This window comes from Mesoplodon mirus (assembly GCF_964341445.2).
Source record: "Mesoplodon mirus genome assembly, chromosome: 6".
Classification (NCBI taxonomy): Eukaryota; Metazoa; Chordata; class Mammalia; order Artiodactyla; family Ziphiidae; genus Mesoplodon; species Mesoplodon mirus.
In genome coordinates this window covers 51,033,547-51,049,469 of record NC_138982.1, presented here as the reverse complement: position 1 = coordinate 51,049,469, position 15,923 = coordinate 51,033,547, and the positions used below count along the sequence as shown (strand labels likewise).

The window sequence follows — 15,923 nt, the reverse complement described above, 5'->3', positions numbered from 1 at the left end:
CATTTATGATATTTTGTATCTAGAGTTATTTCCCCTTTGGTTTGTGTCTTCCCTCACTTTGGACATTCTTAAACAGATTTGGCAGTGGTATGTCAAATTTATAAGTTTTTTAAATAATTAAATTTTACTTTTTGTTAATCTCTATTTGTTTTAGCCCTTATATTTTAATTTTTTTCTTCTTTCTTCTTTATGTTTACTCTGCTGGTTTTTGCCTATGAGTCTGTTCCATAAAAAGAAAAACAATGGATTAAATTACTTATTACTTATACAAAAATATTTATTATTTTTATAATTTATAACATGCAATGTCACTTTTACTTTGATATACAATAATTACATTAAAGATATAATTATTTATAAAACTAATAAAGGGATACCATTATGACTTTAAAAATTCAAACAATATAAATAAAGCAAAAGTTTCCTTTGAAATTCCCTATGCTAAAAACTAACTGAGTGGTTAAGGGTTTCATATAGCTATCAACTGGCATAGTCTAGATTTGAACTGAGGTCTTCAGATCAAGTTCCATGCTCTTTCATTAAAAGATTTCTTCTTCAGTACATATTTGTTTAATGAACATATGAATAATCTCAAGTGTAGTGACTGCCTTCACCCTTCACATGCTGGCTGATGCTTGAAATTCATCCTTAAAATTTCATTACTTTTTGCTTAATGCCTTAACATTATTGTAAATTATAGTGTTTGTTGGTCAGGCAAGTACAAAGGAAATCTTTTGATTTCAAAGTGTTTTTTGCTTTTTAATGCCTTATCTCTTCTCCCCACCCTCCCTCTCCACACCATAAACAAAAACACATACAGAAACAGTATGTTAATTATTTCTGCTAGGAATCCTTAGAATTGTACTTCTATCAAAATGTGTTTTACAATGAAGATCTTTATTTATTTTAAAAATTTCATATTATGATGCAAATGACCAAGTATAGTCTCTTACTTTGCTGGCAGGAGGGTTAGAGTGTGTGTCAGTTAGGGTTCAGAGGGTAAGAAATTTATTGCAAGGAATATTACAAGGAATTAAGGGCTGGCTAGGCAAATCCAAAATATATAGGGATAAAGAAGATGTGATATATATATATATATATATATACACACACACACACACACACACACACACACACACACACACAATGGAATATTACTCAGTCATAAAAAAGAGTGAAATACTGTCATGCCATTTGCAGCAACATAGGTGCACCTAGAGATTATTATACTGAATACTAAGTGAGGTAAGTCAGACAGAGAAGGACAAATATCATATGAGGGCTTCCCTGGTGGCGCAGTGGTTGAGAGTCCGCCTGCCGATGCAGGGGACGTGGGTTCGTGCCCCGGTCCGGGAGGATCCCACATGCCGCGGAGCGGCTGGGCCCGTGAGCCATGGCCACTGGGCCTGCGCATCCGGAGCCTGTGCTCCGCAACGGGAGAGTACACAACAGTGAGAGGCCCACATACCGCAAAAAAAAAAAAAAAAAAAAAAAACCAAAACACATATGATATCACTTATATGTGGAATCTAAAAAATGATACAAATGAACTTATATACAAAACAGAAACAGACTCACAGACATAGAAAACAAATTTATGATTACCAAAAGGGAAAGTGGGGGTGGGAGGAGGGAGGAATAAATTAGGAGTTTGGGTTTAGCAGATACAAACTACTGTATACAAAGTAGGTAAACAACAAGGTCCTAATGTACAGCACAGGGAACTATATTCAATATCTTGTAATAAACTATAATGAAAAAGAATATGTAGAAGAATGTATGTATATTTATCTATAACTGAATCACTTTGCTGTACACCAGAAACTAACAAAACTTTGTAAATCAACTAAACTTCAATTTGTCTATGAAAAATCAAATACCAATCAAGCTAAGAAGAAAGAAAAGAGAATTTCATGTGAGCCAAACTGAGTATTATAACCCAGGAAACAGATTCTCTGAACCTCTGAGAACTGCTCCATTGATCAGGAATTAGACGTGCAGTTTTATAGATTTTTGAGAGAAAGAAATTATGTATCATATTGACAGGTTAACATTGTATCTATAGTTCAATCAACAAAGGTTTTTTTCCTTTTTTTTCAATTACGCATGTACAGACAAGCCTTTGGTCAATGTAACCCCTTTTACCTTTTTATGAGATGAAACATAAATATATTAATCAGAGAATTACAATGTTATCATGCTGGAGCCTGAAGAAAGGAGCGGACTTTTTCTCATAGGTTGATTTCATCCTCCTGCTTTGAGGAGGTCTGGTTCAAGTGCATAATGTAGATTGACATTGCACATTGGGAAAGGCCTGCCACAAAGGGGGCATGTCATTTGTCTTTTTTTTCCTTCTTTCTATCTTAGTTTGATTGTCCTGCCACAGAATATTTACGATTCTCATCATCAGATTAAAAAAAAAATTTTTTTAAGGGTGAAAAGGCAAAACCATGGACTAAAGAAAGTATTTGCAATACATGTGTAATAGGTTTAATAGTATCTCCCAAAAATATGTCTCCAAGTCCTAACTCTTGATACCTGGTGAATACGATCTTACTTGGAAATAGGGCCTTTGAAGATGTAATTAAGTTAAGGATTTTGAGATGAGATCATCCTGGATTTAGGATCCAGGATCCAAATCCCCATACTGGATCTAGTGACCGGTGTCCATATAAAAGGAAGGAGAGAGAGAGTCAAGACAAAGAGACACAGGGGAGAAGCCCATGTGAAGATGCACGAGAAGATAGAGGCAGAGGTTGGTGCCATGTAGCCTCAAGCCAGGGAATGCCTCTAGCCACCAGAAACTGGAAGAGGCAAGGGAAGGAACCTCCCCCTAGAGACTCCAGAGAGAGCTCAGCCCTGCTGACACTTAGATTGTAGACATCTGGCCTCTGTAACTGTGAGAGAATAAATTTTTTGTTGTTAAAAAACAAACAAACATTAGGGCAAGCCATCAGTAAGGGCAGAATGGAAATTCTTGCCCAGGAACTGACACTGCAGTCCACAGGCAGAATTCCTTTATTAGGGAAACCTCGGTTCTGCTCTTAAAGTCTTTTAACTTATTGGATCAAGCACACCCAGATTACCCAAACTAATCTCTTCTACATAGAGTCAACTGATTATAGATATTAATCACAAATACTTTCCCAGTAATACCTAGATTAGTGTTTGGTTGAATAACTGGGTACTAGAGCCTACCCGCAAAGTAGGTATTATTAGTACTCTGATTTTGTAGATGAGGCCAGAAAGATGAAGTGGCATCACTTGCAAAACTGTATCTCACTTGCCAACTCTAGAAAGAAATCCCAGGAGTTTCCTCTGACCCATGTGCAGACCAGCAGCAGCAGCAATCCACGGATGTTAGAAATGCACACTCTGACCCAAAGAATCAGAATCTGCAGTTTAACAAGATCCTTAAGTCCACAATTCCCAAGTACAAAATTTGAGAAGCAGTTGCCAAGGATACATCAATTTTCTAAGTCTCACTTCTAATTCAACACACACACACACACACACACCGCTGTACTCCAAGCTCAGGAAGTGAATCACACAAGAACAGAGGGTAGTGGCCAAAAGGTTTTCCTTTATTGCTGCTGGCCGAGTAAGCAGGAATCCTTGTCTGACACCCTAACTCCACCTCATCTCATCTCACCCCTCCTCCTTTTAGCTCTCCCTCACTAAACGAGCCACTGACAGCTAGCTACGCCTAGGCTGGGCAGAGCTTTGGAAACTTTGAAGGGAGAGGGAGGCGATGCAGAAGTTGGGGGTGAAAGGAAAAGCATTCTTCTGGTTGCACTGCCTGCTCACAACAATTCCTTGCCTTCTGCCCTTAAGAAAAATGGCGCTCGGAGTAGATCACTTCCGTTTACGGAGGCAAACCAAATCGGGAAGGGCAAGAGACCGGAAGTGACCGCCTTCTTGCTTCTACTCCCGCCGCCTCCCAGTCTCCCAGCCTCTCTTGGGAGAATGAGGCGGCTTGAGGGCTGTGCCTGAGGTGCGGTTGCTGGGTGACAAGTCGGAGCCAGGACAGGGTGAGTGCCCGCAGCCTCGGCCGCGGGCCGGTTCACTTTGCTCGGGTGACCTTCGTCCTGCCGGGGGCAGGGGGCGGGGAGTCGTGAGTGGGGCGCTCTGTGACGAGGCGCCGCCGCGGTCCTGCGGAAAAGAAGGGAGCTGCTGCGGTTGCTAGTAGGGCTGGCGGCCGGGTAGGCCCGCGGAGCCCGCGAGCCCGGGGTACCGGTAGCCGCGGCCGGCGCAAGCGGGCCGGGGGTGGGGTCTGGCTCCGAGCCCTGCGGGCGGGTCGCCAGCGCCTGGTGTGGAGGACGGGGAAGGCCTTTCTCCAAGGTCGGCGTTCACCACCAGCTGAACCGAGTTGTTACCCCCACCGTGCTTTCCCGCTTGTCCCCTTTGGTCTGTCATTTCCTGACGCTTTGGAAGGCTCAGCCTTCTTTATGGTCCCTCTGCTGCATTTGACACACATGCATACCAGGATTAGACTGGTGTGTGATCGTTTTTGTTTGGTGTCTTTTCAGGAGAAGCTGCCACCAAAACTTATTTTTCTTAACTTACACACCTTGAAGTTCTTGGTACTTTGGCTGGAAACGTTAATACTCGCTTTAAGACTTGCCTCCTTATTTGTTGCGATGAGAACTACTTCTTTCTAAACGTTAGTATTGTATTATGATCTTGGAATTTTATTTCCTCATTCTGCATATCCACCTCCACCCACCTAGAGGTCCAGGTTGAAAAACTTAATAACTTAGTTACGGTTCGTGAACTTGGCTTCATGTCACTCGCTGCCGTGTTCCCTCATGTAGTTAAGAGTCACATGCAGGGCTTCCCTGGTGGCGCAGTGGTTGAGAGTCCGCCTGCCGATGCAGGGGACACGGGTTCGTGCCCCGGTCCGGGAAGATCCCACATGCCGCGGAGCAGCTGGGCCCGGTGAGCCATGGCCGCCGAGCCTGTGCGTCCGGAGCCTGTGCTCCGCAACGGGAAAGGCCACAGCAGTGAGAGGCCCGCGTACCACAAAAAAAAAAGAGTCACATGCAATCATAATTTGGCCAGTTTCATCATCAGCAAAGGGAACTAAAGTAGAAATTGCAATCAAGATTTTGGCCAATAGAATTCAGTGGAATATCACCCAAAAGTAGTCTTTAATTGTCTGACTAAAACACTTCTCCCCCAGGGACTTCCCTTGTGGTCCAGTGGTTAGGAATCCGTCCTGCAATGCGGGGTGACGCAGGTTCAATCTATCCCTGGCTGGGGAACTAAGATCCCACATGCCATGGGGTAACTAAGCCCGCGCTCCACAACTAGAGAGCCCGTGTGCCCCAACTATAGAGCCCACGCACTCTGGACCCCCCCCCCCGCGCCGCACCTGACGCAGCCAAAAAGTGAATATATAAATAAAACACTTCTTCCCCCCAGAAATATATCTAAAAGTTTGGAAGTTTGTTTCGTTGGGGAGTTAATGTTACTGGAAGTGTTGTTAACTCACATGTCTTTATCATCCAGTTTAATTTGTACTTTTCTAACTTTTTATTTTCAGCATAATGGCAGAAACTGCTTCTCCACTGAAGCACTTTGTGCTGGCTAAGAAGACAATTACGGCAATCTTTGACCAGTTACTGGAGTTTGTTACTGAAGGATCACATTTTGTTGAAGGTTAGCTCCTCTAAGTTTTATAAATAATTACTTTTGAAAATATATAAAGGTGCTTTATTCTTTCAGTCTTGGTTACTGAACACATACAGGGGATTGTGCTCTATGAGAGATACCATAAAAAATAAAACCCATTTCTGCCCTCCAAAGGAGGAAGATTGAATTATATTAATAGCAACTAAGAAGTGCATATGTGAGGTCCTATTCTAAGCACTTTATTTTATTAATAACTCATTTAATCCTCACATCAACACTGAGGCGGATATTAATCACACTCATTTTAAAAATGAAGGAACTAAGGCACAGAAAAGGTAAGCAGCTTACCAAAGATCACGCAGCTAGTAAATGCCCAGACTGAAAGTCAGGCAGCCCACATTTAGCCATTTATACTTATCACCCCCATCAACTCAGCAGTTAAGCCAAGATGTGAGACCTATCTTATCTTCTCAAATGAGGCTGGGATGCAGTGGGAAAAGGGAAAAAGGAGTTTTCTTAAACAGTGTAATTGTTCAAACAAAGGTGGTGAGAATGTCATACTGGGAAATACTACTTTAGAGATAATTGTTGACCTTCAAGCGTACAGTGAAAAGGGAGGGATTCTGTAAACTCCTGTGACAGTGGGAAAACATTTGGTAGGTTGGTAGAATCAAACTTTTTTCCTTGTCCCTCCTAATTCTCTTTCACCAGATTTTGAGTTTCTTGAGAGTAGGGATCCTGCCTTATTATTTTGTCCGTATTACCAGATCTGACACAAGTTTTGCTGTTGAATGAGGAAAAAAATACTGGTTCAGAATCTTAGTTTCAATGTGGAAAGAATTTGAGCTGGCATGGTGACTTTTGAATAATATTTTATTCTAAAAAAGTTGATGGGAAGTGAAAATGAAGTTAAATGTAACATCTTCTGTGTATTGAGCATGTAATAGATGCTAGGAGCTATAAACTCTAGGAGCTAGTGAATTCAGCTTTAGAATCTGAATTCATTGTTAACTGTTATTGGTGGGTATCGAGCCAGTAGACAACCAAACCGCAGATCGGGAGAAGGAAGGATTTATTACTTGCAGCAGGTAAGGAGAACACGGGATCTTTCCCAAAGCAGTGCGTCCCCAAACAGCAAAATTGGGGAAGTTTTAAGCTAAGGGTACATGTGTATTCATGAAGGGGCTTGAGCAGAGGAGAATTCAGCATAGAATTGGAGCAAAGATCAACAGAGTCCAGGTTCTTAGTTGACTGAAGTCAGGAGGGTCAACATCATCATTCAGTTCTCCACCTGGGTGGGGACTTTAGTTCCTGCAGAACCCAAAGATAGATAGATAGATAGATAGATAGATAGATAGATAGATAGATAGATAGATAGATAGATAGATATACACACGCGTGCACACACACACACACATATATGTATGTTTCTTGAGGAGGAACTGGGACTCTCCTTTATCACTCACTATTGTTTGACTGCCTTTTCTCTTTTGCTGCATTCCTTTGTTCCCTTAAGATCGTCGATTACTGAGACCTGTTCAAGGGCGAGTATTGTGGCCAGGCTTAGATCACAAAATGGCTTAGGCCAGAATGGATTCTCTTAAGTCAAGAAAACCATTTCTGGTTCTCTTTCTCCGGGGACCCCGTAACCTATCTGCTTACATTACTGGTTCTAAAACCTCAGAAAAAAATGTTGCAAAAAAGAGGCAAAGCAAGTAAATCAGGAAGCACATAGAAGGCAAGAATGAAATGAAAAACAAAGATGAATGTAATGGTATTTAAGCCAGTCTTGCCTTTATTCACCAAATTGCACATATTTTTTCAATGTACTTGAAAAGTATGGTGAGATGTGAAGCTTAAGTTTAATTAGATGGTCACTCAGTAAGTTGTGTCAGTATTTGTCTCTAATTAGGACCATTCAGATAGCCAAATGAATCTTCATGTTTTCACCTTCAAAATGAGATGATAAAAATGTAAAAATATATATTCCTGAAATATAAATAAAACTGAGATACTTTCCTACTTTTCAAATCGTTGCTTTCCCAGCTACCGCCATCTCTGGATGAAGAGAGATTGGGACTGGGGTAGGCAGTTACTCCCAAACCTGACAGGAGTGGGTTACAGTCTGCAATTCTCTTTTCATTCATGTTCAAGGAGCTGTCTTGCTCCACCCCTGTGGGAAGCAGACAAGAAGTAGTAAGATAGCAAGGTATTACCTAGCTTGAAGACCTCCTTGAACCATATCTTTATTTTGGGGGGACTACCCATTCACACCTCACTCTTAGCATGTGAATCCCTCTTCTCAGTTCAAGATTTGAAGCTCCTGTCAGGATGGAATAATAATAGGTGGATATTAGGTTCTAGTTTTGCTGTTCAGAAATGCTTTTTTGTCTTAGGTGGGTATTTTGTATCTTTGAGACCTAGATGAATAATAAGTACCCTTTTGACTGGACCCCTGTAATTTTTAATAATTTTGAAATTCTTTTGGGCAGTATTCTTATGACCCATTGCAACGAAGCACTCACCTTTTACCAAATATTCCGATACCATGTTATTTTTATTTTCAAATATCATGTTAATATAGGACAAACCCCAAATATATGCATATCTTAAGTATTCTGTTTTATAATTAACTTAATATTCACCTATATTACTTTCTCTAATACCATTTCAATTTTACAGCAACATACAAGAATCCAGAACTTGACCGAGTAGCTACTGAGGATGATCTGATAGAAATACAGAGGTATAAAAGTAAGCTTTCCATCATTGGTGAGGTGCTGTCTCGGAGACACATGAAAGTGGCATTTTTTGGCAGGTAATCCTATATTATTTCTTCTCAAGGGTAGTTTCCAGATACTAGCTTTTCTTATCCGCAGCTTTGTTGCTGATGTTGCAGCAAGTGATATTCTTCACCCTTTTCTTCACAACAGTTTCTGCCTGTATTAAATGTTCAAAGCTATTAACATGTAAAAGAACTTGTTCATTTTAGCTCCTGGTATAAAATAAAGCTTTATGAAGGTCAATCATATTTTTATTTTTTAAGGATGCTCATCTCTAAGCATTGGCTTCTTAGCCAGCTATAAGAATAGAAAAACAGATAAGTATAATTTGTGACTTACTCTTTTTAAGTTTCTATTGATTATCAGGTGTGCCTTCCAAAAGGATTTTCAGCTCCGTGATTCCCAGAGGGAGAATAAGAAGTTCCGTTCCTTAATGAAACTTCTGGAGTGGTAGAATGATTTCTGCCACAGCTCATACATTAATTTAAGGACCATTTGTTAACTACCTATGAACCAGTCACTCTGTTAGGTACTAGAGATGCAAAGAGAAATGACGAGGCCCCCACTTGGTTGTTCAGATATCATGTGCTGTTCACCAATAGAAGCATTTATTTACTCACTAACCTCATAGGTCTTCTAAGCTATTTCCCATCTTTGGGCTTTAGCACTTGGAATTTCCTATGCCTAGAATTCTCTTTGCCTTGTTGTATGTCTGACTCCTTCTCACTCTTCAAATCTCATCCTAAATGTTACTACAGCAGAAACCTTTCCAGACCACTCTAAGTTATTCCTTCTCAGTTATTCTCTGCTAAAGCACCCTGTTTATGTCCTTGAAAACTTTTCTCAAAGCTCTGTATTTGTTTGTTTTTTGTTTTATGTTGTTATCTGCTTCTTCCACTTGACCATATTCTCAAGGCCTTAAACAGTCTAGTATGAAGTAGGTCCATGAAAGAGGCCCTACCCCAGGTTAGGGTGGTATAGGAGTGGGAGGGAAGAGACCTCCTGGAGAAGTGATGACTCAGTTGTCCTGCTTGAGAAGAAGAAATAGGAATGAGCTTTGCATGTGAAAAAGGTCCAGCCCAGATTTAAGATGGGATGTTAGACCACATCTTGTGATGGGAAGAGTGGGCTGTGATTTCAGATTGTAATCTGGTGAAATTTTTTTTACAAAATTTGCATTCTAAAAAAGTTGGCCTTTGACCCAGTGAAAGAACAAAGTTTTTACTGTTATGTTTTGTCATGATTTTGTGTATTCATTCTTCAGGACAAGCAGTGGGAAGAGCTCTGTTATCAATGCCATGTTGTGGGATAAAGTCCTCCCTAGTGGAATTGGCCATACAACCAATTGCTTTCTGAGTGTTGAAGGAACGGATGGAGATAAAGCCTATCTCATGACAGAAGGGTCAGATGAAAAAAAGAATGTGAAGGTATAGTGTTTGATCTTTAGCAACATAATGTACCTGAAATAATGTCCTTAACTTGTTCTTTTAAAAAATTTTTTACAAGATATCTGCATTGCTAGAGATGGAAGAACCATTAGTATTTCTATTCATAGCTTTTAAAACCATCACTAATATTTTGAATTTTCTAAAATTCTTTTGCTTCAGAGCTAAGTTACTGGAAGAATGAAACCTGTCCTCACCTAAATGAAAGTAAATTAGAATTAAAAGTTTATAAAATTTTTAAAATAGTGTTCCTGGTGAAAAGAACATTATTGAAGTGTGTTGTTGCTGTTTAATCTCAAATCTTGTCTTTCTAAAGAAAACTTTGTTTAAAAAATTGGACTCTGGAATCTGTTTTTGACACATCTGTGCCTTTAGAAATCGTTTTTGCCTTTGGAATATTTGGTAAGCATATTCATTAGTAAATGTTATAGCTTTACCAGATAAAGGCCAGTGGTAGCTCCCTACCTTTCATAAATTTCTTAAGGAATTCAGGGGCACTAGATTTTTTTCAGCCAAACAAAAATAAAAAGCAATTAGGATGCAAGATGTTTACTCTGGAATGAAAGCAATTGGTAAAAGACACTGCTTCTCGCTATACTCGCTTTCTCTTAAGTTGTAAGATTTCTCCCACAAATGCAAAAGTTCAGTGTGTGAAGATCCATGCTATTTTAGTTTTGGCTAAACTGTAGGTGAACTCATAGGTCTAGTCCTCCTTCTGTGAGTTTGCTGTTTGATCAGAGAAAGTAACTCAATCTGTCTAATACCCTTCAGATTACTTACAAACAATAAATAAGATGATAGTTATGAAAATATTTTTAAGCCATACAAATGAAGGAATCACTTATTTTGTAATCAAGATAAGTAGCAGACACTATTCTAAATACTTGTAATAACTCAAACCTCACCACAACTCTGTCAGGTGGGTGCTTTTATTATTTTAATTTTATAGGTAAGGTATTAGGATTTTTTTTAAAATTAAATTTATTTATTTATTTTTGACTGCATTGGGTCTTCGTTGCTACGCACGGGCTTCCTCTACTTGCGGCAAGCGGGTGTTACCCTTCGTTGCAGCGCGCTGGTTTCTCATTGCGGTAGCTTCTCTTGTTGTGGGGCACAGGCTCTAGGCATGTGGGCTTCCGTAGTTGTGGCGCACGGGCCCAGCTGCTCTGCGTCATGTGGGATCCTCCCGGACCAGGGCTTGAACCCGCGTCCCGTGCATTGACAGGTGGATTCCTAACCACTGTGCCACCAGGGAAGCCCAGGTATCAGGATTTTAATACAAGTTTATAATTCTATCAAAAAGTTTATGAAAACAAGCAGAAAAACCCCTACCTAACATTGTCACTGTGGAGATTCACTTCAAGCCTGATCAGGACTATTGTGCCCATTTGAAAATAGATGTTTCCCTTTAAAATTTCATACAAGTCACAAAAGAACCATCGAGGTATGTGTACTGATGCCCTTTCCATGATTATTAATTTTGTCTTAAGCCCTTTGTACTTAATTGTATGTTTAACACATACATGAAAGGTAATGAACTAATGTATGTCAGAAGTCATCTTGAGAAATAGAAATATTTTAGGAAATTTAAATGGAAAGAGAAGACACAGTCATTGATTTAAAGCAGGCTTGTGTGAATAAATAACTGCCTAGTGATGTTCCTTTATTTTTCCCCCGTTATTACTAAGCAATAAACTCATTTTAGAAGAGTCAGAAAATACAATTAGACAAAAAGAGAAGAAACTCCAAAACTCTTACACTTCCAAAATTCTTTGGTATAGAGTTAAATTGGTGTTTCTCTGTATTTTTAAAACAAAATTGTTTTATATCATATATGCTATTTTCTTTCTTTTTTAATAATTTTATTTATTTATTATTTATTTGGCTGCACTGGGTCTTCATTGCTACACGTGGCCTTTCTTTAGTTGCAACGAGCAGGGGCTACTCTTCGTTGCAGTGTGCGGGCTTCTCATTGCGATGGCTTCTCTTGTTGTGGAGCACGGGCTCTAGGCACACAGGCGGGCCAATAGTTGTGGCATGCAGGCTCAGTAGTTGTGGCTCATGGGCTCTAGAGCGCAGACTCAATAGTTGTGGTGCACGGGCTTAGTTGCTCCGCAGCATGTGGGATCTTCCCGGACCAGGGATTGAACCCATGTGCCCTGCATTGGCAGGTGGATTCTTAACCACTGCACCACCAGCGAAGTCCCATATATGCTATTTTCTGATTTGCTTTTTTTCTCTTAATATATTGTGAATTTCTTTTCATACATACAATATCAATTTCAGGGGTTGCATGGGATTCATTGCCAGAGTTCCATTTTTTGGACATTTAGAATGTTTCCAGCCCAGATTATCGTTATAGAATGGTATGAGTAAACTGTTTCAAGGCCTTATTTTTTTTCTTACTTGGTAATTTTAAACCTCAGGTTTCTCAGGATTGCTCAGATGGTTTTATTTCAAAAGATTTAAAGTTCTGCTTTTTCTACATGTTTTGCAAAAATAAATGTACCAAATCATAATATTTTAAATTTTTATTGAATTTTGTTACAAGTAGAGTTTTATTTTTTCTTTCCTTCCCACTTTAGACAGTTAATCAGCTGGCCCATGCCCTTCATATGGACAAAGACTTGAAAGCTGGCTGTCTTGTACATGTGTTTTGGCCAAAGGCAAAATGTGCCCTCTTGAGAGATGACCTGGTTTTGGTGGATAGGTAAAATTATATATGAATTGTTTTCTACATACGTATTTGTATTTTTTTTTTAGAAATGCTGCTTGCTTTTAGCATGTAGTATGTAAAAATTTTAAATGTTCAATTGCTTAAAAAAATGTTCAATTGCTGCTTTGTTCTTATTTGCTAGATTGTAATGGAATAGATAAGTTATTATTTTTTTGTTTTTTAATGGTTTCATAAAAGTGCCAATTTATCAGTTTAATTCTATTACAGGAAATTTCAAGAATTGTCACTTTTTTCTCTAGACTGACTTTGTAGTTTGGATAATTGGTTGGGCCTTAGAGATTGTCTCATTCTAGATACCTAGATAGATAACTCTAAATAGGTATTATTTTTAATCAGTAATTATTCTTGAGACTTAGTTTACCAAAATCACCACTGGACAGTTCATACAGCTTTTCATTGTTCAAGAATTAATCGAATGCTTTTGTAATTTATTCGGGCTCTTCTGATTAACCTGCATTTAATATGTTTTTTCAAAAATCATCCTACTACACTGGTGCTTAATAAAATGGTAATGCCTATCTCTTTAGCATAGTCCTTAACCAAAAAAAGTAGTTAAATGATTTTTTTAAATTGTGGTGTGCTCTTTTGTTTTCTTCAGTTAAAATTTCAGTGTTCTATGGAAATCTTTATTTTTTTGGTTGAGGGTCTTCCCTTTTGATTGAAAGCGAGTTTCAAGTAATCAACAGAAATAGTTCAGATGAGAGAAGGTGCTTGGGAAATTTAAATATTTGGTTTAAATATAATATTAACTAATTAATTTTTCTTTATTTCATGGCCAGATTGTATCCATGACCCCAACCTGTTAACTTGCCAATTTGTCACAGGACATGTCAAGTCAATGTATAGACAGTTGGACTATACTTTTTATAGTATAGATTGTATATTAGCCTAGGTTTTATTTTCTTTTTTTCCATTGCTTATTTTCAGTCTTCCAAAGCATAAAGATTTAAAAGATTAAAATAGTGAACATGTTACTTGCTTTGTCAAAAATCACGAAATTTTCTCTCTTTAGTAAATAAACTTTTTTTTAGCATTTGTTAAGTTGTTGATTGGACAGGCTCTGGGGGTTGTCAGCAGAATAGAAGTATATAAAGCACAGATTCTCAGCTTTCCACAACTGCTGTCTTATAGCTGAGAAAGTAATTTAAATCTCCTAGGCTTCAGACTGATAACTGGTAGAAATCCTATCCTTTAGACTTCAACTAATTCTTAAAAGTTTAAAAAAATTATCTCTCTGTAATCTAAATTTTCTTTTTAAAGAATATATAATACAATTCTTATTTTATTCCCATTAGTCCAGGTACAGATGTCACTACAGAGCTGGATAGCTGGATTGATAAGTTTTGCTTAGATGCTGATGTCTTCGTTTTGGTTGCAAACTCTGAATCAACTCTAATGAATACGGTAGGGTCTAATGATTATTTTGTTTGAATGATAGGAAATGAAATGATGTCTGTTTTAATTCTGAAAAGTGAAGGAAGTCCAAGTCATGGATTAGAAAGAATCTCTAATATCAGAGGTGAACGAAGGGGTTTGTGTTTCTGTGGGATTGGAAGGGCTGATTCTGGTTTGATGGCTCTAGCTTCTAGTGAATATTGGAGTTCACGGTGTGATACATGTGTGTTGTTGACATTCACTGTGGTTATTTACAAGTTTCTGAAGGAATAGGCATCAGAATTGTTAGGCTGTTGGCTTAAGTCTTTTGAATAAAGTATAACACTCCCACCTCACCTCCCTATCTGTCAGGCAAGGCTTTTCATACTTTGAGTTTTGACAGCCTTTTCCGGCTTTATCTGTGTGCACTGTAGGTTTCAGCTTACCTGTGTACACTGTAAGCTGCTGTCAAACATAGAAGATTATTTATCCAGAATGTCTAGAGCCAGACTTATTTCAAATAACTTTCCAGAGTTTCAATATCTAATATCTAAAACTATTGTATAATCTTAAAAAATGTTATTCATCAGAAGCATATAAATGGCCAAACACCATTAAAACCTAGGTGTGACCAGCAAGACCTGTTTTGTCACTGTGTTATTAGTGTTTATATGGCCCAATCTATATCACATACACCGTGTTGCTGTGACAACACTGACAGTTGTTTACAACCTGATGGTATAAAAAATAGGGAAATGTTTAAAATCTGTTTTAGAGTAACTACATTATTTAGGTGTTGGATAAACAAACTTTGATACACATCCTGACTTTGGTACCTTTGTTTATGTTATTCTTTGTGCACAGTTCTTCCCCCTCCCAATTTTTCATCCTTCAAAAAGCCCTGTTGTCAGTACTTTTCAAGCCCTTCTTTATCACCACTTCCTTCTTTATGGGGCATTTCCTAATTTCAATTGGATATTTATACTATTTATGGCATATACCTTTATTGTTTATTATGATGTGTTGTACATGTGTCTTACATTATTATTTACTTAGTCTAAATCTTCAAAAAGATTTGAGGTAGCTTTTTGAAAATATGGACTGTCATATCTAGCAGTATCTTTTATGTCATGCGTATAGTAGAAACAGATAAATATTGGTTAAATTGAATTTCAAAAAAAGACTGATGGGAGGAGTAGGAAAATCTTAACTTTTGCTTTCTTATATCTTCGTTTTGTCATTGAAAGTTTAATACTCAGAGTGCTTTGGGATCCTTTATCAGTGGGTGTTCATCACTGTTCTTAAATGGTTCAAACTTTGAGATTCAAATAAAGTTTCAAGTATAAAGGTAAAAATAAAGGAGCTTTAAAAAGTAAACATACTGTTGGATATTTCATGTTTTTCAGGAAAAACAGTTTTTTCACAAGGTAAATGAGCGACTTTCCAAGCCTAATATTTTTATTCTGAATAATCGTTGGGATGCCTCTGCATCAGAGCCAGAATATATGGAAGATGTAAGTTATTTTTTTCTTTAAGTTTTGAAATACAGTCGTGTACATTGCTATCTGAAGAAACAATACACCTCATAGAATAGAACATCATAAGCAGCTATTCTCTTGAGAAGAATATAGTTACAGAAAACCTGAAGTGGATATGTGATAGAGACAGAGTATTAAGCTACTTTGAAGGAAAGCTATGTTATAAAAGTACTATCTAGTCATTTTAGATCTTGAAATGTCCTTCTGTTTCTTTGTTGTTGTTTTTTTAATATTTATTTATTTATTTGGTTGTGCTGGGTCTTAGTCGCAGGCAGGCAGGCTCCTTAGTTGCAGCTCGCCGATCTAGTTTCCTGACCAGGGATCGAACCCAGGCCCTCTGCATTGGGAGGGCGAAGTCTTAACCACTGCACCACCAGGGAAGTCCCCTGTTTTTTTTAATTCTCTATTTAAG

At 38.3% G+C, this 15,923-nt stretch overlaps 1 protein-coding gene across 2 annotated transcripts in view; it reads left to right on the top strand.

Annotated features, from left to right (window-relative positions):
- Window positions 1-3,929: 3,929 nt before the first annotated feature.
- Window positions 3,930-15,923, top strand: part of MFN1 (mitofusin 1) — a 33,182-nt gene continuing 21,188 nt past the window's right edge. Inside the window, exons 1-8 of one of the 2 annotated variants that reach the window (XM_082625983.1) lie at window positions 3,930-4,031; window positions 4,530-4,663; window positions 5,546-5,661; window positions 8,317-8,452; window positions 9,682-9,844; window positions 12,448-12,572; window positions 13,895-14,003; window positions 15,380-15,487. In XM_082625983.1, coding sequence (XP_082482109.1) covers window positions 5,550-5,661; window positions 8,317-8,452; window positions 9,682-9,844; window positions 12,448-12,572; window positions 13,895-14,003; window positions 15,380-15,487 — 753 coding nt within the window. In that variant the 5' untranslated portion in view covers window positions 3,930-4,031; window positions 4,530-4,663; window positions 5,546-5,549. The remainder of the gene's footprint in view (window positions 4,032-4,529; window positions 4,664-5,545; window positions 5,662-8,316; window positions 8,453-9,681; window positions 9,845-12,447; window positions 12,573-13,894; window positions 14,004-15,379; window positions 15,488-15,923) is intronic. The other variant, XM_082625984.1, reaches the window with a different exon arrangement.